Source organism: Drosophila hydei, unplaced genomic scaffold (assembly GCF_003285905.1).
Source record: "Drosophila hydei strain 15085-1641.00,03,60 unplaced genomic scaffold, DhydRS2 tig00008114-arrow-pilon, whole genome shotgun sequence".
In the NCBI taxonomy this organism is placed as follows: Eukaryota; Metazoa; Arthropoda; class Insecta; order Diptera; family Drosophilidae; genus Drosophila; species Drosophila hydei.
In genome coordinates this window covers 5,662,381-5,685,645 of record NW_022045827.1, presented here as the reverse complement: position 1 = coordinate 5,685,645, position 23,265 = coordinate 5,662,381, and the positions used below count along the sequence as shown (strand labels likewise).

At 41.6% G+C, this 23,265-nt stretch overlaps 5 protein-coding genes across 5 annotated transcripts; 2 read left to right on the top strand and 3 right to left on the bottom strand.

The window, feature by feature from the left end:
• The first annotated feature begins 311 nt into the window (after positions 1 to 311).
• On the top strand, positions 312 to 2,475 carry LOC111605563 (UDP-glucuronosyltransferase 2B16). The gene is made up of 3 exons (XM_023324135.2): positions 312 to 669; positions 1,038 to 1,417; positions 1,470 to 2,475. The coding sequence occupies exons 1-3, from the start codon at positions 406 to 408 to the stop codon at positions 2,383 to 2,385; spliced, it is 1,560 nt and encodes a 519-aa protein (XP_023179903.2). The 5' UTR covers positions 312 to 405; the 3' UTR covers positions 2,386 to 2,475.
• Positions 2,476 to 2,547: 72 nt separating this feature from the next.
• On the bottom strand, positions 2,548 to 4,663 carry LOC111605564 (non-specific lipid-transfer protein). The gene is made up of 4 exons (XM_023324136.2): positions 4,275 to 4,663; positions 3,895 to 4,218; positions 3,643 to 3,833; positions 2,548 to 3,459 (listed from the first exon to the last, which is right to left on the bottom strand). Exons 1-4 carry the CDS (start codon positions 4,317 to 4,319, stop codon positions 2,796 to 2,798), a joined length of 1,224 nt encoding a protein of 407 aa, XP_023179904.1. The 5' UTR covers positions 4,320 to 4,663; the 3' UTR covers positions 2,548 to 2,795.
• Positions 4,664 to 4,749: 86 nt separating this feature from the next.
• Positions 4,750 to 7,050, top strand: LOC111605561 (non-specific lipid-transfer protein). Its single transcript, XM_023324134.2, has 5 exons — positions 4,750 to 4,913; positions 5,177 to 5,500; positions 5,562 to 5,752; positions 5,833 to 6,716; positions 6,777 to 7,050. The coding sequence occupies exons 1-5, from the start codon at positions 4,869 to 4,871 to the stop codon at positions 6,965 to 6,967; spliced, it is 1,635 nt and encodes a 544-aa protein (XP_023179902.1). The 5' UTR covers positions 4,750 to 4,868; the 3' UTR covers positions 6,968 to 7,050.
• Positions 7,051 to 7,285: 235 nt separating this feature from the next.
• Positions 7,286 to 13,624, bottom strand: LOC111605565. Its single transcript, XM_023324137.2, has 9 exons — positions 13,209 to 13,624; positions 12,700 to 13,045; positions 12,339 to 12,628; positions 11,029 to 12,132; positions 10,825 to 10,965; positions 10,624 to 10,763; positions 10,135 to 10,274; positions 9,701 to 9,991; positions 7,286 to 9,643 (listed from the first exon to the last, which is right to left on the bottom strand). The coding sequence occupies exons 1-9, from the start codon at positions 13,326 to 13,328 to the stop codon at positions 8,016 to 8,018; spliced, it is 4,200 nt and encodes a 1,399-aa protein (XP_023179905.2). The 5' UTR covers positions 13,329 to 13,624; the 3' UTR covers positions 7,286 to 8,015.
• A 408-nt stretch (positions 13,625 to 14,032) lies between these two features.
• Positions 14,033 to 18,735, bottom strand: LOC111605519 (tubulin polyglutamylase TTLL4). Its single transcript, XM_023324077.2, has 7 exons — positions 18,592 to 18,735; positions 17,452 to 18,098; positions 16,355 to 16,805; positions 15,901 to 16,281; positions 15,612 to 15,798; positions 14,371 to 15,550; positions 14,033 to 14,297 (listed from the first exon to the last, which is right to left on the bottom strand). Exons 2-7 carry the CDS (start codon positions 18,070 to 18,072, stop codon positions 14,142 to 14,144), a joined length of 2,976 nt encoding a protein of 991 aa, XP_023179845.1. The 5' UTR covers positions 18,073 to 18,098; positions 18,592 to 18,735; the 3' UTR covers positions 14,033 to 14,141.
• Between the last annotated feature and the right edge of the window lie 4,530 nt (positions 18,736 to 23,265).

Sequence of the window (23,265 nt, the reverse complement as noted above, 5' to 3'; positions counted from 1 at the left end):
TTTGGGACATTTTGGAATAAAATGTAATTTTAAATTTTAAATTTGACTAAGAGTAAAAAAAGGTAAAAGATCTGTCAAACTAGACTATCTCTTAACAAAAAAGTTCTCTTATATAGATAGTTCTCTCATATAAATAGATTGTGCCATATTTTATAGCTATGGATCACTTCTTTACTAGCCTTCGCTTATCTGCCATCTGGTTGATCGCTCGCCTCTTAAATTTTATTTTTATATGTGCTCAAAATAATTTTCACAATTCGCCATCAGTTGTTAAATTACTCTCGACCCTAGCGAACGTCTCTGCGTGCAAATTATATATTGTATTTATATATATTATAAATATAATATATATCAGTTCATATAATTTTTGACTTATGCAGAAAATAGTGTTAAGTTCCTTACAAAATGCATAAAGATTCTATTTGGAAGTGCTTGCTGCTGTTTTCACTGATTTCTGGAAGCAGTCCAGTGCACGGCCTAAACATCTTGGGCCTCTTCATCCATCCCGCAATCAGCCATTTTCAGTTCTTTCAACCGCTTCTGCGGCGATTGGCCGAAACAGGTCACAACGTGGATGTAGTGAGTCCATTTCATGATGCGCAGCCTCCGAAGGGTTACACGGACTATACCCTGCCCAGCGTCAATTTGAGCAATCAACTCGGGTTCGATGTGAGTTATTGAATATATGCAGATATAATGAATGTTGATTAAATGATTGACCTATATGTGATAACATTAGTTCGTTAGTTTATCAGTCTATCAATCAGTCCATCGCCAGGTGTCAGTCAGTCTGTGTCTTGGTCTGCTTTTTATACATATATAAAACAATTTGCTTTTAAGTCAATCAGTCCGTCAATCAGGCAGGCAGCTTAGCAGTACCTCAATTAATCAGTCACCATCGCTCAGTCTTCCAGTCAATCAAGCGGTCTATCTATCTATCAGACATCAATCAGCCACTGAATTAGTTAATCAATCAGTTTGTCTGTTAATCAATCAATATATCAGTCAGTCAATCAATCAATCAATTGTTTTCGCAGATGTTTGAAGATATTCCTATGCCATCTCTGCTGCCCTTCGCCGAGTTCTTCATTCTGTACGCTTATGGCAGGGACGCCTGCAATGCGACGCTTCATAGCGAGGCACTCGCGCAGGTACTCCAACATCCTGCTGGTTATTATGACGTCATAATCGTGGAGCAGTTCAATACGGATTGCATGATGGGTGTGGCACATCAGCTGCAGGCGCCCGTCGTTGCCATGAGCAGCAGTTCCCTGATGCCGTGGCATTACGATCGCATGGGCACTCCGATAATACCATCCTATATCTCGGCTCTGTTTCTGGGTCAGTCCGAGCAAATGTCCTTTGGAGGTCGTCTTGGCAACTGGATAACCTCGCACACGCTCAATTGGCTTTATAGGTGAGCAGCAGTTGGATCAGCTTACAGATTGAAATTTACTTTTGGCTTGCAGCTGGTTTAATGTGCCCGCTGCGGATGCGCTGCTGCGTCAAAAATTTGGATCAGGCATCCCGAGCACAGGCGAGCTGGTGAAGAATACCTCTCTGATGCTCATTAATCAGCATTTTTCGTTGAGCGGAGCCAAGCCATTGCCACCGAATGTGCTCGAAGTGGGAGGACTGCATCTAAGAGCAGCGAAGCCCTTGGATGATGCTCTGCAGCAGCTGTTGGACAGGGCTGAGCATGGTGTCATACTCATCAGCTGGGGCTCCCAGCTGAGAGCCAACTCCCTGTCCAACGCCAAGCGTGACAGCCTGCTGCGTGCTTTGGCTCGTCTGCCGCAGCAAATTATCTGGAAGTGGGAGAACGACACGCTACCCAATCAACCAGCCAACGTACACATCATGAAGTGGCTGCCACAACGCGATATACTAGCGCATCCAAATGTGAGAGTATTCTTCAGTCATGGCGGCCTGATGGGCCTCACTGAGGCCGTCTCCAGCGGCGTGCCTGTAGTAGGCATGCCAGTCTATGGTGATCAATTTTTCAATGTAGCGGGTCTGGTGCAACGTGGCATGGCTGTGCGTCTGGACCTTGGGCAGCTCAGCGAACAAACTGTATTTGACGCCCTCACCCAGGTGCTGGATCCTGGCTACAAGTTGCAGGCAGCAAAGGTTTCCGCTGCTTACAACGATCGTCCACAATTAGCGATGGATAGCGCTTTATGGTGGGTGCAACATGTGGCAGAGACACGCGGTGCCCCACTGCTGCGATCTAGCGCAGTAAAGCTCAACCGTTTCGTGTATTACTCCTTGGATGTTTATATTGCACTTGGGGCAGTACTACTGCTGGTGCTGGTCAGCTTGCTTCGAATCTGGCGGTTGGGTTGCGGGCAGAAGCGGCAGCTATCGAAAGCCAAACGAAGCTAGGCTGTTCAATTTAATAACAGCTCAATCGTTTAATTCTTAGCATATATTTGCTATCATTTATACACCACTACCGAATTCAAATATTAATTCAGTTCAATTGAACAATTTCATAATTAATAATCGATTATTTGCAGTTCATTTTGATATCAAGCAATTCAGTGATTTGGTTTGCACATTCGATTATTCGTTTGGTATTTATTTATCGAACTTTAGGTATTTGAGCTTTGCGTTTTCATTTTTTTTTTTTTTCAATTTGGAAAATATAATTAATTTACATGTGAATACAAATTTGAATCAGAACAACACAAGCGTACATGGGCTGCAATACTTCATATAACTACATGACAAGATAAGTTTGATAATAAAAAATACGTATGCGTTATATATTTACAAAAGTAACAACAAACCATTTACAACTTTGCTTTAGAAGCGCCAGGGAAGCCCAGACGATAGAGAGTTACCACAACGGCACCGCCTAGACCCAGATTGTGCTGAAGAGCTAGTTTAACGCCTTCCACTTGACGCTTCTCGGCCAAACCACGTAGCTGCCAGCAGAGCTCGGCGCACTGCGCCAAGCCTGTGGCACCCAATGGATGTCCCTTGGAGATGAGTCCTCCACTGGGATTGATCACAAATTTGCCGCCATACGTGTTATCTCCATTATCGATGAACTCGCCAGCCTTGCCCTCACCACAAAGACCCAAGGCCTCGTAGGTGATCAGCTCGTTGGCCGAGAAGCAATCATGCAGCTCCACAACTTGCACATCCTGAGGCTTGAAGCCGCTCTTGCCAAACAGGCGTTGAGAGGCAAGCCGAGTCATGTCATAACCGGCAATCTTCATGAGGCTCTTGTCAGCAAAGGTCGACTCTGGATCACTAGCCATTTCCATGCCCACAATCTCCACGGCTTGCTTTTCCAGACCATGACGACGCACGAATTGTTCGGAGGCCAGAATGGCAGCACCCGAGCCATCCGAGGTAGGGCAGCACTGCAGCTTGGTCAGCACACCCTCCACCACTTGTGGCGACTTCATAATCTGTTCCAGACTGTATTCATCGCGGAACTGGGAGTAGCTACAAAACCAATAGGAAATAGGCCACAGATTAAGATAAGACAGACTGCAGCAGACGACTAATGTATGGCCAATGTTCAGTGAGGATGGCCCCACGATAAGCGATAGGAGATAAGATAAGCACCTACGTCTATTATGGCATCGAACTTTCGACTGAGTGATAATCAATTCATATAGAACTTACGGATTATTAACCGAATGCTTATGATTCTTCCAGGCAATCTTGCCAAAGTGTTCCGGCTTAGTGCCGTACTTCTTCATGTGCTCCTTGCCAGCATTACCAAAGATCTGTGCAGCCATTGGGCCAGCTCCAATTTCTGTCAGCTCTCCCATTTCGGTAATGTGACGCTCCATGGGATTGACCCGATCAAAGTACTAACAATAAAGATAATATTATGGATCATATTATAAAGGGTTAAAGGTTGAATCTAGATACCTTTGCTGCTAAAGAGCCACGCTCCATTTTCTCAAAGCCCAGTGCCAGGACACAGTCTGCGTTGCCCGACTCGATGATCTGTTTGCCCAGATACAGGGCACTCGAGCCAGTGGAGCAGTTGTTGTTCACATTGTAGACGGGAATGCCAGTCATGCCAACTTCATAGACCGCCCTTTGACCGCAGGTGGAGTCGCCATAGACATAGCCTACAACAGCCTGTTGCACCTCCTCGTACTTAATATTGGCATCTTGGAGAGCTTTGGTCACTGCCTCCTTGGCAAAGTCTGGGTAGCAAACATCAGCGCGGCGACCGGGTTTCTCGAACTAAGGGTGGGAACTTGGTTATAGGTGGATGCAAAGGTCACTTCTCAGATACGAACCTTGGTCATACCAACACCGATAACGTAAACTCTAGTCTTTGTCATTTTGATATAGTTCTGTTGTGGTTGGCGTGCAAAAAGTAACTGTTAAACATATTTTCCGTTGGGCGCGAATTGACTTCTGTGTCAATGGAGTCAGTTCAATTGAATTGTTCTTTAATTTTGAACAAATTCAATTCAATCAGTGTGGAATGATTTTAGTTGGATATTTGTGGCTAAAGCATAGCTGGTCACACCAACAAAAATAATTTTGCAAGTTTTAATTTTAGCTGATTCAAAAGCTTGCAACAATTTTCATAGATAACGTAAACATTTTGTGGATTTAATATGTTACTTATAAAGTTATATTCTCTTCAACTTTAAATATTTTACTTATTTTTTCACAATGCATGTTAGGATAAACATTGAAGACATTTTATAAATGAACCGAATTTTCGTGCTTCATAATAATATATCGATATTGTAATCGATAGTTTTTTAGCTCGCCTCAGATACTTGTTTTGTGGTCTTCAATATTTAGTAATTACTTAAAGCCGAGTCGTAGCGGTTGTACTTGTTTTAGTCCATCTACAAAATAATACTTAAACTCGCATAATGACCAAAACCCGAGTATATGTTGTTGGTGTTGGCATGACCAAGGTAAATATAATGATGTATGTGTGTAAAGATGCAACAAAGAAAAACACGATCTCCAAGAAGCTGCCATAACAAGTTAGTACATGCTCCTCTCACCCAATAGTAATTATCGCTCTCGGACTTTGAACTACAGTGCACTTCGGTCACTGGAGAAATCGAAATCTTGTTGCTGCGCAATCTAATTTCCATGTTTAGTTACCATTATCTAAAACAATCCGATTAAAGGTTGTTCATCTATAAATAACAACAATTAACTATTTCAACAGTTTGAAAAACCTGGGCGCCGCGCTGATGTTTGCTACCCCGACTTTGCCAAGGAGGCGGTCACCAAAGCTCTCCAGGATGCCAAGCTACAGTACACGGATGTGCAACAAGCTGTTGTGGGCTATGTCTATGGCGACTCCACCTGCGGACAGAGGGCGGTCTATGAAGTTGGCATGACTGGCATTCCCGTCTACAATGTGAACAACAATTGCTCCACTGGCTCGAGTGCCCTGTATCTGGGCAAGCAGATCATCGAGTCGGGCAACGCAGACTGTGTCCTGGCACTGGGCTTTGAGAAAATGGAGCGTGGCTCGTTAGCAGCAAAGGTATCTAGATTCAACCTTTAACCCTTTATAATATGATCCATAAAATGATCTTTATTGTTAGTACTTTGATCGGGCCAATCCCATGGAGCGTCACATTACCGAAATGGGAGAGCTGACAGAAATTGGAGCTGGCCCAATGGCAGCACAGATCTTTGGTAATGCTGGCAAGGAGCACATGAAGAAATACGGCACCAAGCCGGAACACTTTGGCAAGATTGCCTGGAAGAATCATAAGCATTCGGTTAACAATCCGTAAGTGCACTTGTTTGAGTATTATGGGTGTGTTAACACTGATGTGTTGCAAACATTAATCTAATCTGTTTTATGATTAGATACTCGCAGTTCCGCGATGAATACAGCCTGGAGCAGATTATGAAGTCGCCGCAAGTGGTGGAGGGTGTGCTGACCAAGCTGCAGTGTTGCCCCACTTCGGATGGCTCGGGTGCTGCTATTCTAGCTTCCGAACAGTTCGTGCGTCGTCATGGTCTAGAAAAGCAAGCCGTGGAGATTGTGGGCATGGAAATGGCTAGTGATCCAGAGTCGACCTTTGCTGACAAGAGCCTCATGAAGATTGCCGGCTATGACATGACTCGCCTTGCTACTCAACGCCTGTTCGCTAAAAGCGGCTTTAAGCCACAGGATGTGCAGGTCGTGGAGCTGCATGATTGCTTCTCGGCCAACGAGCTGATCACCTACGAGGCCTTGGGTCTCTGCGGCGAGGGCAAGGCTGGCGAGTTCATCGATAATGGAGACAACACGTATGGCGGCAAATTTGTAGTCAATCCCAGTGGAGGACTCATCTCCAAGGGACATCCATTGGGTGCCACAGGCTTGGCGCAGTGCGCCGAGCTCTGCTGGCAACTGCGTGGCTTGGCTGAGAGGCGACAAGTGCCTAATGTCCAGTTGGCTCTTCAGCACAATCTTGGTCTAGGTGGTGCCGTTGTGGTGGGTCTTTATCGCTTAGGTTTCCCGGGTGCTGGTGGTGTGAAGCACAACAAGACCGCAGCAGCAAAGATTGCGACTAGCGAGGAGGGCTTCAAAGTGTCACCACTACTCAAGTTGCTCGAGCAGGCCATGCAAGAGGATCAGGACAATCTAATCGAAAAGGTGCGCGCTGTATATGGCTTTAGGGTGAACAATGGACCCCAAGGTCAGACAGGCTTCTGGGTGATCGATGCCAAGCAAGGCAAAGGCAAGGTCATCTTCAATGGCACGCGTAAGTGAATATATTCTGAGAAATCGGAATAGCCAATTGATTTAATTATTTGCATTGCAGAAAAATGTGATGTTACCTTTATAATCAGCGATGATGATGTGTTCGAGCTGCTGATAGGCAAGCTGCCGCCCCAAAAGGCCTTCTTCCAGGGCAAGATCAAGATACAGGGCAACATGGGCTTTGCCATGAAACTGTTGGACTTGCAGCGCTCAGCACAGGGTCGTATCGAGGAGCTGCGCTCCAAGCTTTAAGACAACAGCATTCCATTGATATTTGCAATTAATTTTAAGTGGGATTTTTAAAATTGGATTATTTACATATCTATTTTTTTATAGTGACATTATTTGTAGCAATTATGAAATTATTTTTAAATGTCATTGTTTTTTTATACTCTTCGTTTTAAAATATGTAATATGTGGAATGAAAGGGATAAGAAGCCCTATGATATAGATATACAGTCATGTTAAGAATGTTTACTAAAGAACATATCCCTTATAGAACTGTTATTGCGTCGATAGATTGTCTAAATTTTCATTTAAATTGTTTATCTATTAAAACACTTTGTTTTGAATTTTTGTACGATCCGAATCTTTATTGTTTCTTCAACGTGCATTGTTTTTAAAACTACATTTATATGTGTGGTATATATATAATTGTATATATATCATAATTATCAACATACATATAGATATATATGTATGTTTTCTGTGTGTGAGTGTGCTTGCAAAACACGTTTCAAAAATGTCGTTAGGAAAAACACAAAAATTAAAACAACTTGGCGCTTTTTGCACTTTAGTTTGACTTGTAAAAAAATACACGTTCAATGTGCGCGCACACTATGCTAATATACAGATCTATATATATAGATCTATATATATATATAATTATATATATTTGCTTATTCAAGTATATATCAAAGTTTCTCTAACTGTTGCCAATGTGTGTGTATCTTAAAGTGCCTGCGATAATAAATTAAAAATCTACGTGTCTAAAAAGTATTTTTAGCATTTTTGAGCTTAATTAACTACAATTACCAAATATAATATGATAATATATGAGGGCAAGTTGTTCGGTTTATACGAACCTTAGCCCCAAGTTAGCTATATACAAAAAACGATATTCGGGCCAACTTCTAAAGCTTGCGCTTGCGTTAGACGCCAAAAAAGTGGCCTAATCGAAACAATTAAAAAAAAACAATTTCCAACAATTTTCTCTTCGTTATATAGCTGCAATAATTAGGTTGGCGATGCAGTGGAACGCATCGCTTGGAGAAGCCTCTGGGCAACGGGCAACGCACTCTCAGTAGCTGTTATTGGAGTTGGCATAGGAAGATAGTGAAGGCTTCGCCGTGTTTGCCGTACTACTGGCGGCAACTGAGGCGCCTGTAGCGGATGCCGTAGCTGCTACTGTTGTTGTAGAACCGCTGCTTACGCTTGTGGTGTTCGTGATACTGGGCTTATTGTCCATGCTGGCCATTATGGAGCCAAGCAGATCGACTGGCGAAACGCTTTTAGTTTTCGATGAAGCTCTGCTGCCGGCTAAAATGATCTTGTGCGAGGGCAAGGTGAACGTTTTGTAGGTGGTGGGGGTTGTGCTGTTGCTGTTGTTGCTGCTTGCAGTTGTTGCCTTCGGATTGATTTGGCCTCTGGCTGGTGGTGGCGGCGGCGGTGGAGGTGGTGGCAACGGCATGGGAGGCAACGGCGGCGTTAGCACCACCGCAGACAGGCGACCCACTAGCGGTGTCAGCGATGCTGCAGGCAAAACCACTTTAACAACTTGCTGCGGCGCTGTTCCGATTGAGGACGTGGGCACTGGCGGCTGCGTAAGACGCATAACTGGCAATGTGGGCGGCATAGGCGCGGCCGTGGGTGTGGGTGCAGGTGTGACTATTGGAGCTGGCCCTACTGGCATGTCCAATGGAATTATTTCCTCACAAATTTCAGTCACCTCCTCCTCGTGATCCACCACCAGTTGTGGAGTGCTTTCCACAATTAGCTCACTGCCAACATCTTCGACGGGATTGGGCGCCGGCGAGGCTGGAGACACGCAATTTATGATTTCAGGTTTGCTGACGCTCGGCGCTGTCGTTGTGGTGGGCTCATCGGATACCATTTTAAGCTGTATTTTGATTTCAGGCTCCTTTTGATTCAAACTATTTACATAAGCTTCACGGTGCAAGAAAGGGGTCTGAGGCACAAGAGGCAGCGGCGGCAATGCCGGCAACAAGGCAGGCGTCGTTGTTGGAGTAGTTGGAGCAGGAGCTGGAGTTGGAGCGGCAACGGATGCACCACTTGTCACAATTGATACAGCGGCCTCGTTTTCTAGTCGCGGCAGTTTAGCTGGCGTAGCTGAAGGCGATACCGCTTCTGTCTTATGCTCCACCTTTTTGCTACGTGCCTTGTCCTTATCCTTATCCTTATCCTTATCCTTATCTTTATCCTTATCTTTGTCTTTGTCTTTATCACGATTGGCCTTGTCCCGATCCTTGCTGCATGGCTTGCGATCCTTTTCGATCGCCGTGGCCGCCGCTTTGGTCAGCTTGTATGTGTGCTCCAGCACCATTTTGCGCATATCTATCTTGGAGTCATCTTTGTTCACTTTCTTTTTGGGCGTGCTGTTGCTACTGCTGCTGTTATTGTTGTTGGTGGTCTGCTGGGTGGGCGAGGCACTTGCCGAAGAGGCATGATCATCCTGGCTGCTCTCGCTGGAACGCCGCTCCTTGCCATCTAAGTCAATCACCTTACGCTTGGCCTTGCCATCGTGCGCACGCTTCGAAGGGGTCTTCTTGCCAGACTCGTCGTGGCCAATGGGATTGGGCAATATGGTTTGTTTCTCTTTATAATGCGGCGTCTCGGCCAGCACGGGATTGTTCTGCTCATTAATTACCTCCTGGCCGGGATAATACTGACGCAAACGCAGATGCCAAGCTACGATGTAAGTAAAAATTAATCAAATGTCAAGTTAGTTAATTAGGGACTATCTACCTATGCTTGTCACAGCCGTTACGGTGCGGAACTGGTGTATAATGTTGCGTGGCAGAAAGTAGATATCATTGTCACACAGCTGGATGCGGGCATAGCGAATGCCATCACGACGCAGCTGATTCAATTTTGCATCCTCTATCCACTGTACACACTGCGATATGGGTGGTTCGTGGAGATCCAATTGCAGCATCTCCACCAACGTATTAAAGTCCTGAGCAGCAAAGGCAACCACATCTTTAGTGATGCGATTCTGATTATAAGATTGTCCACAGTGCACCGCCTTGAGGATACCTGAAAAAGGTTGGAGAATTAATATTGAATTATAACTGTTGAAGTAAGTCAGTTATGAATAGACAATGAGAAAATTAGAGTGCGAAAGATATGTAGAAAAAGATAACGGTTTGAAAGCGGAAAGAGGATTATATAGAGCTCACCAACTGCGGCAGTAGTGATGCGTTCGTGTCCATGGCCAACATGATCCGCGTGCGCCTTAGTCCGATCCTCAATCATGGTTTCGCGCGCCTCTGATAAACGCGGCAGATACTGCAAATTGCGCAGTTCATTAATTCGCGTGCTACAAGATGAAATTGGGATATGAGTTAACAATATTAAGAGAATTTGAATTTTCAAATTTAGTTAATTTGGAATTAGTCTCTATAATAAATTTTAACTAAAATTAGAGAACATATAATCTTAAACATACATTATAATATTATAAATTAATACAAAACAAATTAAAACTAAGAATTAACACTTGTTTATTAAATATAGTAACATTTATTTTACATTTATTTTCATTGTATTACAAATAAGGACAAAAATAGTAACAAAATAGGAAATATTTGCTTCAGGCTTTATTAGAGTTAATTGGTTATATAAATAAATAAATAATTTAATATATCTAAATAAATACAAACGCTTACCGCTGTCGCTTGAGGGGCGTCTTACTATTCAGCTCCGCGGTGGGCACTAGTTGCTCGCCGGCACGAATCCATAGAATGGGTCCATCGTTTGATTGACGCGGATCCGTTTGCAGTATGGAATTAACACCCCAGGGCATTGTCTAAAAGATATAATTCATTAATTAATTGAATTTACATTAGTTAACCATTTATAGTATTTGCCTTGCACAGAAAGGGGTTTTGTTCGATGCGTCCCAGCAGATCCGGAAAATATCCGCCCACTTCCTCGTGCACCTTGCCCACTAATGAGATCTGATGCAGTGGTCCATAGCGAAACGTACCCTGGCAATAATTACGCACCACCTGCAATCAAATATATAATTAGTTTAGATACTTATTAATGGATGCATTCTGTGTAGCACTTACCTGTTCATTGTACTGTGCCATGGTGCACGTCTCAATGTCCGAGTTGCGGCCAAGTACGCCTGCCTTCACCGTTAACGTTGAATAATTCTCGGCCATATGCTCCAATAGATCGGGTATATAGCGAGCGGCATCATGTACAATGCCCATCACATGGTGCGCATAGCCCTGCTCATCCTCGGCAAAGCATACGCTAAAGAATTCATCCACAAGCTGTTCCATTTCATCCGGTGACAGTGCATCGATTTCGTGCTGATAAAGATGCACCACTGATGCACCGCCATTCGGATACTGTTCCACTTGAAAGTAATGACCGTATTTGAGATTTTCCAGGCCGACGGGAGCTTTGCGATTGGCCGTCGGTATCGGCAAACAATTCGTTTGCCAGGGTCCAGCTACGGGCGTGTGCTGCATGCATTGAACACCAACGCTGCTGCGACGAATCTTGGAGCGTTTATAACATTTGGAGCAGTCGCGCGACGAGAAGGATGATGAATGCCGTGATGAGGAGGACGATGAAGAGGATGATGAAGTCTTGTGATGACTACTTGATGAATTACTGGAGGAGGAGGAAGAAGATTTACGCGCGCTACAGTTGGAGGAGGAATGGTGATTGGCGCTGCTGCTGCCACTGTTGCTGCTGTTATTGTTGGTAGTTTTAGGGGCCGGCGATGGCATTAAAACAGATGATGGATTGCTATTGGTGCTGTTGCAATTATTCTCCTTGGGCTTTCCTCCATCGGCGCTAAAGCTCAACTGTCGCGTGACCTCTTCGCGTGTCTTCAACTGTTTGATCACATCGCCATTTAGCAATGGCTTCGTTTCCACTGATTCCTTTTTGATTTCGTTTTCCGTTTTGATAACTTTACTATGGTTAAGTACCGTTAAAGCGCCAGACTCTTTCTGTGGCTCTTCTATTTTGATTTGTGGCTCGATTGTACTAGGGACCACAACTGATTTCTTCTCCTGTTCCGTTTCTCGCTCCTTCTCCTCTTTAATGACAACAAACTTGCTAGAACTGTTGTTGCTGCTGCTGCGGCTACTGTCTGAGCTGCGGCGACGATCCGAATGTGAATTCGATGAGCAACTCGACGATGATGATGGTACCTGTTGTTAATAAGAAATGTTGCTATTATTTTCTGTATAAACGCAAAATTAAACCGTTTTAAGTAACTAGTTTTAGCACGTTCTATGCAGCATAAGGCTTGACAATGACTGTTTTATATTTTTAATCAACAATGGTGGGTTTCTTATAGTGTAACTCAAATTTCCCTAATCAATTTCATTAAGTTATATTTATTTATTCTCTTTACCTTCTCCTTTTCGCGATCCCGCTCTCTGTCCCGATCGCTTCTGTGTTGCTTCTTGTCTTTGCTGCGCGAGGTGGTGGAGGAGGAGGAACTGGAACTTGATTTGTAGTCACTGCTATGTCGATTTGAATAGGATTTGCTGCTGCTGCTTCCACTGCTGCTTTTCAGGCTTTGGCTTTCGCGATCCTTGACGGTGCTGCCGCTGGCGCTCCCGCTGCCACTGCTAGTGTGTCGCTTATCTTCATCTCGTTCCCGTTCCTTATCTTTTTTCTTCTTCTTGTGATTGCGCTCAGCTAAAAGGCGGAAAAAAATGCATTAGTATGAGCAGGGAGGCGAAAGAAAAGCTCTTGGCAGCTCTGCCTACCCGTTTTGTTGCTGTCCGATTCGGCGGCTGTCGCTGCCGGCGTCGCTGCTGCCATCACTTTGACACAGTTCGTTGTTGTTTTATTTGTTATTGCTACTGCTGCTGTTTCTGTTGTAGTTGTTGCTGTTGTTGTTGTGGTATTTGCATTGCCATCGCCTGACAGCTGCTCTTTTTGTTGTTTAGTTTTAGCACTGCTGTCGTTGTTGTTATTGTTGTTGTTCATGTGGTGGTGCTCTGCGTTCAACATTGTGGCCCCTTCTTCGTTCTCCAATTGCGACTTTTTGTTGTCGTTGTTTGCTATTGTCGATGACGCCGCAGCAACTGCTGTGTCGCTGCTTATCAATGTCTGTGTGTGTGTGTATATATACATACATAAGCACATGTTTGTATGAGTGTGCGTGTGTAAATGTGGAATGGATAAGAAAAGTATTAGGCGCAAAATTTCGGGCGGCAGATTGCGATGCATAATGTCGTAGTCAACGATGTTTCCGTCAACATTGTACACTTACCGCTGTGTCGGCTACTACTGCCACGTTTGTTATGGTGCGGGCGGTGTCCTGGCACATGGCGGATAGCGGCAAAATGTTATTTTCGCCATCAGCGCCGCCGCCTTCTAATGTGTTTTCCATACTGTTTGTACTGGTGGGTGTTCGTGTTGATGTGTGTGTATGTGTGCGTGTGTGTGTTGTGTATGTGAGTTTAGTGTGAATATCGATTTGCAAGTCGCTTGCCGTCTACGTGACGCTACTCAGGAAGCTATCTAAAACTCACGCGCAATTTGTTGCTGTTGCTTGTCGTTCACCTGCACTTGCATTTGTATTGGTGACCGGGTGATTTCGCGTAACTAAACGCTTGCTCAATTTTTAATAACAATTTTACGTTTTCGTTCTAGAACGAGCCGTCGTCGTACGTCGTGCATTCATTGTTTGCCTTGCCGATAATTTAGGGTTGTCGCATCTTATTCGAATGGCTATGCATCAACGGGTACGTCGTGTGCGTTTATTGCGATATCAGACGATATATCGATAAATTCTCAGACCAGCGTCTGCAAATATAAAAATATAAAAAATCGCATTTTGCATTTCTCGAAGTTCCTCTTTAGTTGAAAAATATAGCGAAACCCCGTTAATTCGTATAACTATATAATGTCACAAAAATACCAATTCTAAAATCTGCGTATCAACAAAGATCGATTACGATAGCAATTCGTTAAGTTGCTGTTAAATTTAAAATTGAAAGAAAAAAGACGGTTTTTTTTGCGTTGTGTAGAAAATATATTAACCAGTTTGGATATAATTTTTATTTTATAGAATTCAACGTGAATTTAAAAAAGACTGGAGTTAGTATGGTTACTGTTATCATGTGCACCATTACGAATCAACAAACAGACAATAGGGTTGATGAAGCAGTAGCTTATTGAATTTATGTTCAGTCTTAAGTTGTCAGTGATGTGCTGCCGGTTTGTACCCAATGGCTGCTTGCAAAGCTGCGTCGCTGCTTTCAGCTGCCTTAATGAGGGGTAAATTTGTTGGATTGTCTAGAATTTCATCCTTTTTCACGTGCAGCATATCTATCTCAGTAAGAGCTACATTTGGTTCCTGAAGAAAATAACAATACAAAATAAATATTAATTACGGTAATTCATAGGATTATAGCCAGGGTAAAATGTACCTTCTCCATGGCTGCTTCGGAGACCTGCAAATGATATTTATCCTTGCAGAAGCGCGACAACAATGCAATACCCTGTTCACGATTCTTGGCGTACTTGGTCTCCCAAGCATCTAGTAACCGGTTATAGTAGCGCGCATTTTCAAAGTAAGGTAGAAATACATGTGTGCCCACAGTTGGAAAGACGCGTTCCAGCGGCTTACAGCGTGCTAGTTCATCCTCGGCAACAATAAGGCAGCGTACATCATCTGGCAGCAAATTGTCTAATATAGTATCCACATATTCTTCACGAAACTCAATGGCGCGACTGGTAAAATGATTATGCTTCCGCACCTCTTCGGCTGTTAGACAGGTGGTAAAGATACGTTTATCATGTACTAGCGGTCCTTGCATCTGCAGCTCCTCCAGTATCTCTTGCTGCTGGCGTTCATTCAGTTTGGGCGGGACCTGATACAGTGCCGTATTTAATACGGCTTGTATTAACGGGCCTTTCACATGCAAATCGAGCGGCAGCTCAGAGTGTAGGGATGGCGAAATGTTGATTTCGAGCAGCCAAGGCACTAAATTCTCATCGAGCAGCACATCAAATCCGAATAGTTCATAGCAATTGTAACGGAAATTAACATTCTGCCGATACATACGATTCAAGCCTGATTCTCCGCTAACTATGCCGCGGATTACCAGATTACGTAATGTTGCCCATAAGCGCTTTGTGTTAACGCCACGGTTTTCGAGGCAGGACCACAAAGACTGCAGCGTCCATTTGTGTCCTTGGCATGCATTGAAATCCTCGTTCTTAGTATAATTTTGGGAAAACTTATTTATACTGTAGTTCGTCAGATGCATGCAACGCTCGTCAAGATTGCCTAACTCCGAACTATATTTGACCGAAGCAAATCTGGCTAATCCATCCTTGAACATATAGATGCGTAGCGGGTTAATGGAGGTCAATACCACATAGAGTCGCATGTCAAACTTATTGTCATTGATCAGCAGCGGTCGTTCAATATACTTTTGCACTACCAAGGGACGATCTTTGGGAAATTGGCTCCATTTGTTCACAATCCGTATGCCAGTGCCGCGTGCACTCGCTGGCGGCTTCACTATCCATTTGGTGAGCTTAGAAGCATTCTTTGGCCATACTTGTCGCAGATGTTCTAGATCATCAGGCATTATATACGATCTGCCAAAGTGTATAGTGTATGGGATTAGCTTAAGTGGAAGGCTTCCATATATTTACTTACTTCTGCATAATTCCAAATTCCTTTTTACCGAATTTCTTCATATTGTTTGCAATGCTGCGCCACATTGTATCCTTACGACCAATACGAAATGAGCCGGGCATATGGTTATATTTCTGATGCGAACGTATTGTACGAAAACCCGGGCTTTTCATATGCTTCTCCCACACGGCCATCCAGTCTGTGGTGTCTGTTTAAAAAGGTATCATATTTATTTTGTTTAAATAGTTTGGTCTGTGCTCTAGTCACCAATCTCATCGTCAATCATCCAGTCAGTCAACGATCTACTTACTTTTGATAATGCGGAATCCAGAATTGAGTACCACGCGCTTTACAATCTTTGGCATAACAGGACTGAGCTTCCATTTAAGCACACGATGGAGTGCAGCCGGCATTGGTGGACCCTTGTCAGCATGCGATGTAAAATTTAAATAGGGCGGCACATTTGGAAATAGACTGGGTGATAATATTGCATCTGGTTTAAAATATACCGATACTTCTGAATCTGTGGTATTTGTTGTTGCCACCGATGTCTTAGATGGCCCCTTTTCCAATTTTAAGCGAATATGACGACTCTGGCTAGTTTCATCGTTATCGTCCTCCAGGTAGAACGGTGTGCCCACATAGTCCTCATCCGAATCCGAATCATCATAACTGGTAATTTCATCAATTGCTGTGCATGAAATATTAAATCGATCTTAGTATACTACTAATATATAGATATATAGATTGTTATATTCACTCACCACCACAGGGATCATCATCGTTCTGACGTCCTTCATGGTTGATGCTAACGCACTTATTCAAGGAGACGCCCATGTAGTTGCCAGAATGCTCACCGGCTGTAGTACGTGAGTTCAAGCATTGGAATGGCATCTGTGATGGCTGAGCATAGAGCGATGCATAAAGCGATGTCTCCAGAGCCGAGGCGGCCGATTTGGTTAGACCGTTTTGGGTGAGTATTTTGCTTTTTTCGTCATGCTGCTGACCATTTAACATGCTGCTGCCATGGAACGTGTTCACAACAATCTTACTGGCCGCCTTAATTGTCGAGGCACTTGAACTATGGGCTAATCCTCCCCGGGGCGGACTGGGACAAGCTGAATTGTTATTGCTCCGCTTGCAGATGTTGCTGTTGCCACTGGCGTTCGTTGCGTTCTTCGCAAGTGCATCCTCCCGAGCACGCTTCAAAAGCATCTGTGTGTTAGCATTTGGCAGCCAAAAAAGCAAAGCGGGGAACACACGCACAGGAAACGGGCAACAGATAAGGGGGAGAGGGAGACGGGTATCATGTTGAAACATCAAGACATATAAAGCGGATAAAAACATATTCAGCAAGCCGAATGCATTCACAATTAGATCTTAAACAAGGATGTCACGGATGAATACCAAAAGAAGGAGTTTACATAGATCTACGATCGAGATCGTTCGACTCATTAAGATGCATAGATATGATCTACATACAGAATAATATTTTCCTAGGCAGTTTGGTTAGCATGAACTAAAAGATCTTCGGACTTAGTTAGAAATACAAAGAAAGTTAAAGATGTTGTATTTATGAAAATTTAGTTTGATTGGATTCTAAGATCTACGTACAAGATACATTTAGAATTTAAAGTTACATAAGATATGATAGTTATGCTTGAATTATAAGATCGGGGGATATGGTAAGGCATGGAAAGATGTTATCAAGCAGTGAAATTGCAGCTTGGCTTGTTAGACCTACAACATAGATCTTTTGGATTTAGTAAGACAAAAACAGATATATAGATATGTAAATATATAAATGTTGATTCCATGGATCATAAGAACTAACATTTAGCTTAAGATTTAGTCTACGCACCTGAACCTTCTTGTACGGCTCTGATTGGAGCACCCCAACAACAGGAGCTGGTACCGTGTTCAACTTGGGTAGGATGCGGGCCGGTAACGATTTGGCGGGCACTGAGCTGGCAACGGAAGCAGACGAAGCGTCCGTAAGCTTTGATCGCCTGTGCGACAGTTGCGATGTTTTCTGCATTTGTCCTTTAAGCAATTTGGTTGCAACAGCTGTTGTTGCTGTTGCAGCAACTGTGACAGCTGCGGCTGCTGCTGCTGCTTGATTCGCAGTGGCCACCGACGAGGTATGACCACCTACAGTTCGCATGTGGGGAGACAGACGGGTTGGGGCGAAAGCGTTATAGTTGTTATGATGTGATGATTGGTGCGACGATGGATGTGACGATTGGTGATTGTGATGTGACAGCTGCTTGCACGTCACTAACTTGTCCTTATAGAGTTCCACCTCCTCTAACCAGGACTCATGAAAGTCTAATATCTCAATTCCCTTGCCACGGGCCTGGGCCGCATGATTCCTGGCCGTGTTCTCCTTTGTGGCAGAGGATGTGGCAGATGCGACACTAGCTGCTGTCGTATGTGGACGCATCATTTGCGTTGACCTTTTATCAGTCGTAATCTGTGCCATAGAGTTTTCACAGAAAATTTGGATAACTGCAATTGAGAAGAATAAAATAAATACAATTCCAAAAAGTGAAAACCTCGCAAATCTTTGTTTGCATTATGTGATGAACGCCATTACTTCAGCTAACTAATTGTGTGTGATGCTGCTACTGCTGCTCACGTTGTCAATGGCTGCTATTTTCGATATGGCACAGCACCAAGATCAATCGACAGACGCCCCGACGCGTCGCAATGTCCACGACTGTTGCGTTCGCTGATCTCGTTTATAGACAATTTAATTAGACGCGTATCAATGGAATCAAGATCGCTGGGAGCTGGCCAAATAAAACAAAAGTAAAAGGAAACCAGTACACAAATAGCCAAACAGTTCGCTATAGCGCGTCTTTTCAAATGCGAATTCAAAGCGCGCGCAAATACCCCGTTTTTGTTGTTGTAAATGCTATTTTCTTAAATGTTGTTGTTGCTGGTTTCAGGCAGCCGGCGTGGCGCTGCGCCGTGATTGTTTTTGACTTGGCATACTCACCTTTTACATTTACACGCGCACAATTAATTTTGTAAGTATAGTTGAGCAAGCAAACCGAAAATGTGCTTGCGTTTTATTAATTAGATTACTAGATCGAAAGTAGGAATTTCTATTTATTTTCAAATATAAAGCCGGAAAGACTTAGGACAACAACAAACTGAAACAAGGTGACCGAGAGTTGTAAATTATAAAAATACCAGAAATATAAATAATACTAAAAGCAATGATTAAAAGTAGTGCGGCCAGTAAAAAGTGTGGCCAAACAACCAGTGTTGGCCAACAACCTATAAAGTACTTTGGCGCGAACTTAAATACAAATTGTGTGCTGCGGTTGACCAAATATACATTAAGAACGTGTTGAGTGGTATAAAAAGGCAAATAAATAATAGTTAAATGTTAAATAATAGTTAAATGCAATTAAGTTGAGTATATGTCAATTTAATGGACCATCAATTCTTTTCAGTTGCAAACACATAAATCAAGTCCAGCTTGATGTTTGCGCTTACCTGTGTACAAATAACATACACACACTCATAAAAGTAGCCAGAGTCGACCTACATGAGTGTAACGAATGCTCAGATCAAACGCCGCTCATGATGAAGACATCAAAATTTCAATTTGAACACCTTCCGACGGTTGTTTCTCTTAATACCCTGTAACTATTGCCAATTGGGAATTTTCGTTTGCACAATTAAGATATTATGTTTTCCTCTTTAGAATCAACGAGCTAGCTGTAAGATTATGTAATTTATTGGATTATTTTAATATTAAAAATACTGATTGATAATTAAAATAATAATAATTAAAAAGGAATGAATAGCATGCCCAATATTTTGACATAATTTAATATTTCTAAGACTAAGAAGGAAAATATAGCTATTTATATTCTATACATCAAATATTAGTGTAGATTATATTAAAACTAAGAGAGGTGATACATATTTTTGCTAAAAAAAAGATATATATTGATGTGAAGATTTGCTTATAACTTTTCAAGAAGCACGTTATTTATTTATAGTTCAGTGTTATATACAGGGTATTTGCTAGTCAGCCACTTGCTCATTTTCAACGTTTTCTTAATTTTTTATTGATTCTGATGTACAAAGTGATTTATCGCTGATCCTGCGGCAAAATGTTCAAAACTCAAAAGCACTGCAACAGCAACCATCAGAATCTGTCTGTGCGGCAAACACACACACACACACACACACACAGAGACGATATAAATCTGTCGATAAGTTGTGGCGGCATTATGAGCGCTTAAACGGCACTCAAGGCACCGCCTACTAAACGTCAACACCCGAGACCAAAGACCAGACACGGCTCGTCCAACTGGCCCGCTTGGCTGATGATGAACTTATCTTCATCTCTAAAATTGTTTAACGTGTTTCTTTGTGTGTGTGTGTGTCTACGTCATTCAGACATTTTGCGGTGCAGTGGCTGCAGGATGGCAGATGTAGATATGGACATGTGCCCCAGCCACAGCCGCAGCCTCCGCTCCTGGTTGCGTGTGGGCTCAACCCAGCTCATAGTTAGTCACTCGCATTTTCTGACTGCTGTTTTCCTCTCCCTTTTTCTTTTTGTGCGATAATCGCGCTGCGTGTTTATTAAATATTATTAATTAACTCAGATAAATAATTCAGTCTAAAGCTAGTTAATAACGATTTGCTGGTAATTGAACTGTTTTTAAAATTATTATATAATTATTCATGTTATTATATTATTATAAGCCAAACTGGTTGAAATCGAAATTTTAATTTATATTTTATTACAAATGGATATCTGAACTGAAATATAAATTGTTTTCTAAACTCATATATGTGCTTAAGTTTATTTAAAAACATTTTTTCTTTAAGTACTTTCCAACATTTGGCTCAATTTAAAATCACATTTTGAGTTCTTAATTTCTAATTCCAGTTTCAATACCAAATTAACTTCGACAACTTATTCATTTAAGCTGCGATATTGTAATTATAAAATTTTAATTTTTTTTCCAGTTATAATTGTTTCTTAGATTTTTACATAATTTATAAATATTTTTGAAGAAAGAATTTCAAGGCTTATAGTCAATAATATTAGCAGTCACGCAAATGTAATTATAAATAAATTAAAAAGGAAAGTAAACAAATTAATGTAATATAATTTCCTATATATAGCCTTCTATCTTCAGCCTATGCTCAGAATATCTTTAGCTTGTTCACCTGTTTCAATAATTTCTAATTACTAATTACTTAAGTTATATCACATATTTTTCTTATATAATCAAATTTTTCACTCTCATAACTCTCTCTTTAACTGTTAATTAAATAAAATTAATTCCTTTGATTCTGTTCCTCATTTATCAGGCGAGGGCGTTCCACAAGTCTCTTTCGCTCTTTCGTCGCTCAAGTTTAGAATTTCAGATTGGGAATTGTGTAGGCGGTATTCGTTGAATAATATCGAATTTCGAATTCGAAAATGCAATTAATTTGCACAATGCACTTCGCATAGATCCAACCAATTTGGGTCTATTCACTGAAGGATGATGACATGTGTGTGCTTTGGGTCCTGCTTGTGGGTTCTTTATCCTCTCTTACTCTTTACTCTCTCTCTTTACCTCTCCCTCTACCCCTCTCTCTGGCAGTCGCTGTGTGCAAGCCTTTTGCCTATTATCGGCACCTTTTTGATAAACCTGAGCTGCTTTGAAAAGGATTTTGATGCTCGCACATTGATTAGAGCTCAATTTACAGTGTTCAAGGTGTGCATAAGACGAAACTGAGCTACCTCACTTTTTATTCAATTACAAAGGGTTCCCACTCCAGATCTATATAGATTATTATATGCGTGTGTATATACATATGTATATGTATATGGCTGATTTGTGCTTCCCTCATATGGTTTTCGATCTAATCGCATGCGTGTTGCATCGCAGGCTGCCCTCACCTGAGCTCGTATCCATTCTATTCAATCAGATCCATTTCAGCTGGTTAAGACGTCGGCCTTTTGCGAACAATGTCCACTCGAATAATGAGTGCCAAAAGGTGTAAAGCTGGGTGTATCTTTTACCTAATTCAATTGTTCTGGTATGAAACAGATGTTAAGGTCGAGAGTGCTTGATGTAAACCCTGCAAGATGCTCTATAGTTAAGGAGCTAGTGAGTTAGATATATATTTTTTGTTATAATAATAAATAAATAATAATAAATAATATTAATAATTAATGTATATTAAATAAAGCAATTGTTGGAACAATTTTGGAGTTAGCTATGAAGTGAATATAAATGATAGGCAAATTCATTTGCTGCCAGTTCAAAGGACTTTTGATTCGTAAAGGAGTAGGCCAGCTGTATTAGAAGATTGTCAGTATCAGCAGATTGCAGCTTGGAGTCAGTGAGTCATTGCTTCTTACCGATTAACGGCTTATCAGAACTCCCATGCATGGATAGTTGTGTTTTAGATAATGAGATTGAACTGACAAAAATTAACATCTTCAGCCATTGCCGAAAAGTCAAAGGAGATTCTAAACTACCAAATGAAAACCAATTATAATCAGTTTAAAATTTGGCATAACTACAGATAGATAATGAGATACTCACTCTATATGCATTAAAAAACTCCATAATATTATTTTTATAAAATTAACACTCATTTACTATACATATACCATCGCCCAAACGAACACAAATTTCTGTGGCATTAAATACAAATTGTGACAAATTCGGTTGAGATTTCCAATTCATTTCAATAGACGCCCAATGCTCATTCGACTGTCCGTTTATGGTGGGCATCATCAAAATTCATGGCTCGATGTTGGGTTGCCAAAGCAGCGAATACAACACACAAAATGGATGCTATCTACGACGGTCGTATAAACTTAATCGGCAGCTAAGTCGACGATTAATTTTATAGCTTATTTTGTTTTCATGCTGTCTCATCTTAAACTAAAAAAATGCCCATAAGCTTGACTCTCTCGCTGCCATTTCACTGTGACGGCGGCGGCTAAAATAAAATGGGAAATTTATAGTCGTTATGAATTTAGCTCTCTCTCTCGTTCTCTCTCTCTCACTCTCTGTATGGACCTGAATCTGAATCTCAGTCTGAGCGTGTTGGGTTTTGGAATCGAGTTCTGCTGCCAAAGGGGCTGTCAGCTCTGGCTACCTTTGGCTTCTGCGGAAATTTTAAACGCTCCGAGTTGATGCTGCGGCTGTTCACGACTTCGCGAATGCGAATTTCGTGTCGCTTTTTTGCCAATACTCTTACCATAGGTATTGTGATTTTTCCATTCAAGTAGCGCTGATCTTGTTAGAATATAAATTAACATAAAAATATGTTAACAAAATGAATGAACTTCAAGTAAAATATAATATTAAAAATATGTTATATATTAAATTAAAGACTAAAAAAATTGTTTATGAATTTAATAACCAAGCCGAATCTTCCATGGCTTTATTATAGATAAAATAATTTAAAATTAATAACGTATCTAATATTATTAATTGTTGTTATTGAAACTTAAGAAATATCAATAAATATTATATATATTTAATATTATATAGGTGTTATATACTTATTAAAAATAAATTTTAAAAATGATTACATCTCAAGTAAATTAAATTATTATATAAATTTCAGAAAATTTTATATAAATTTAATAAATTATCAAAAAATTAAATTATTTTTCATGTAATTACTAAAT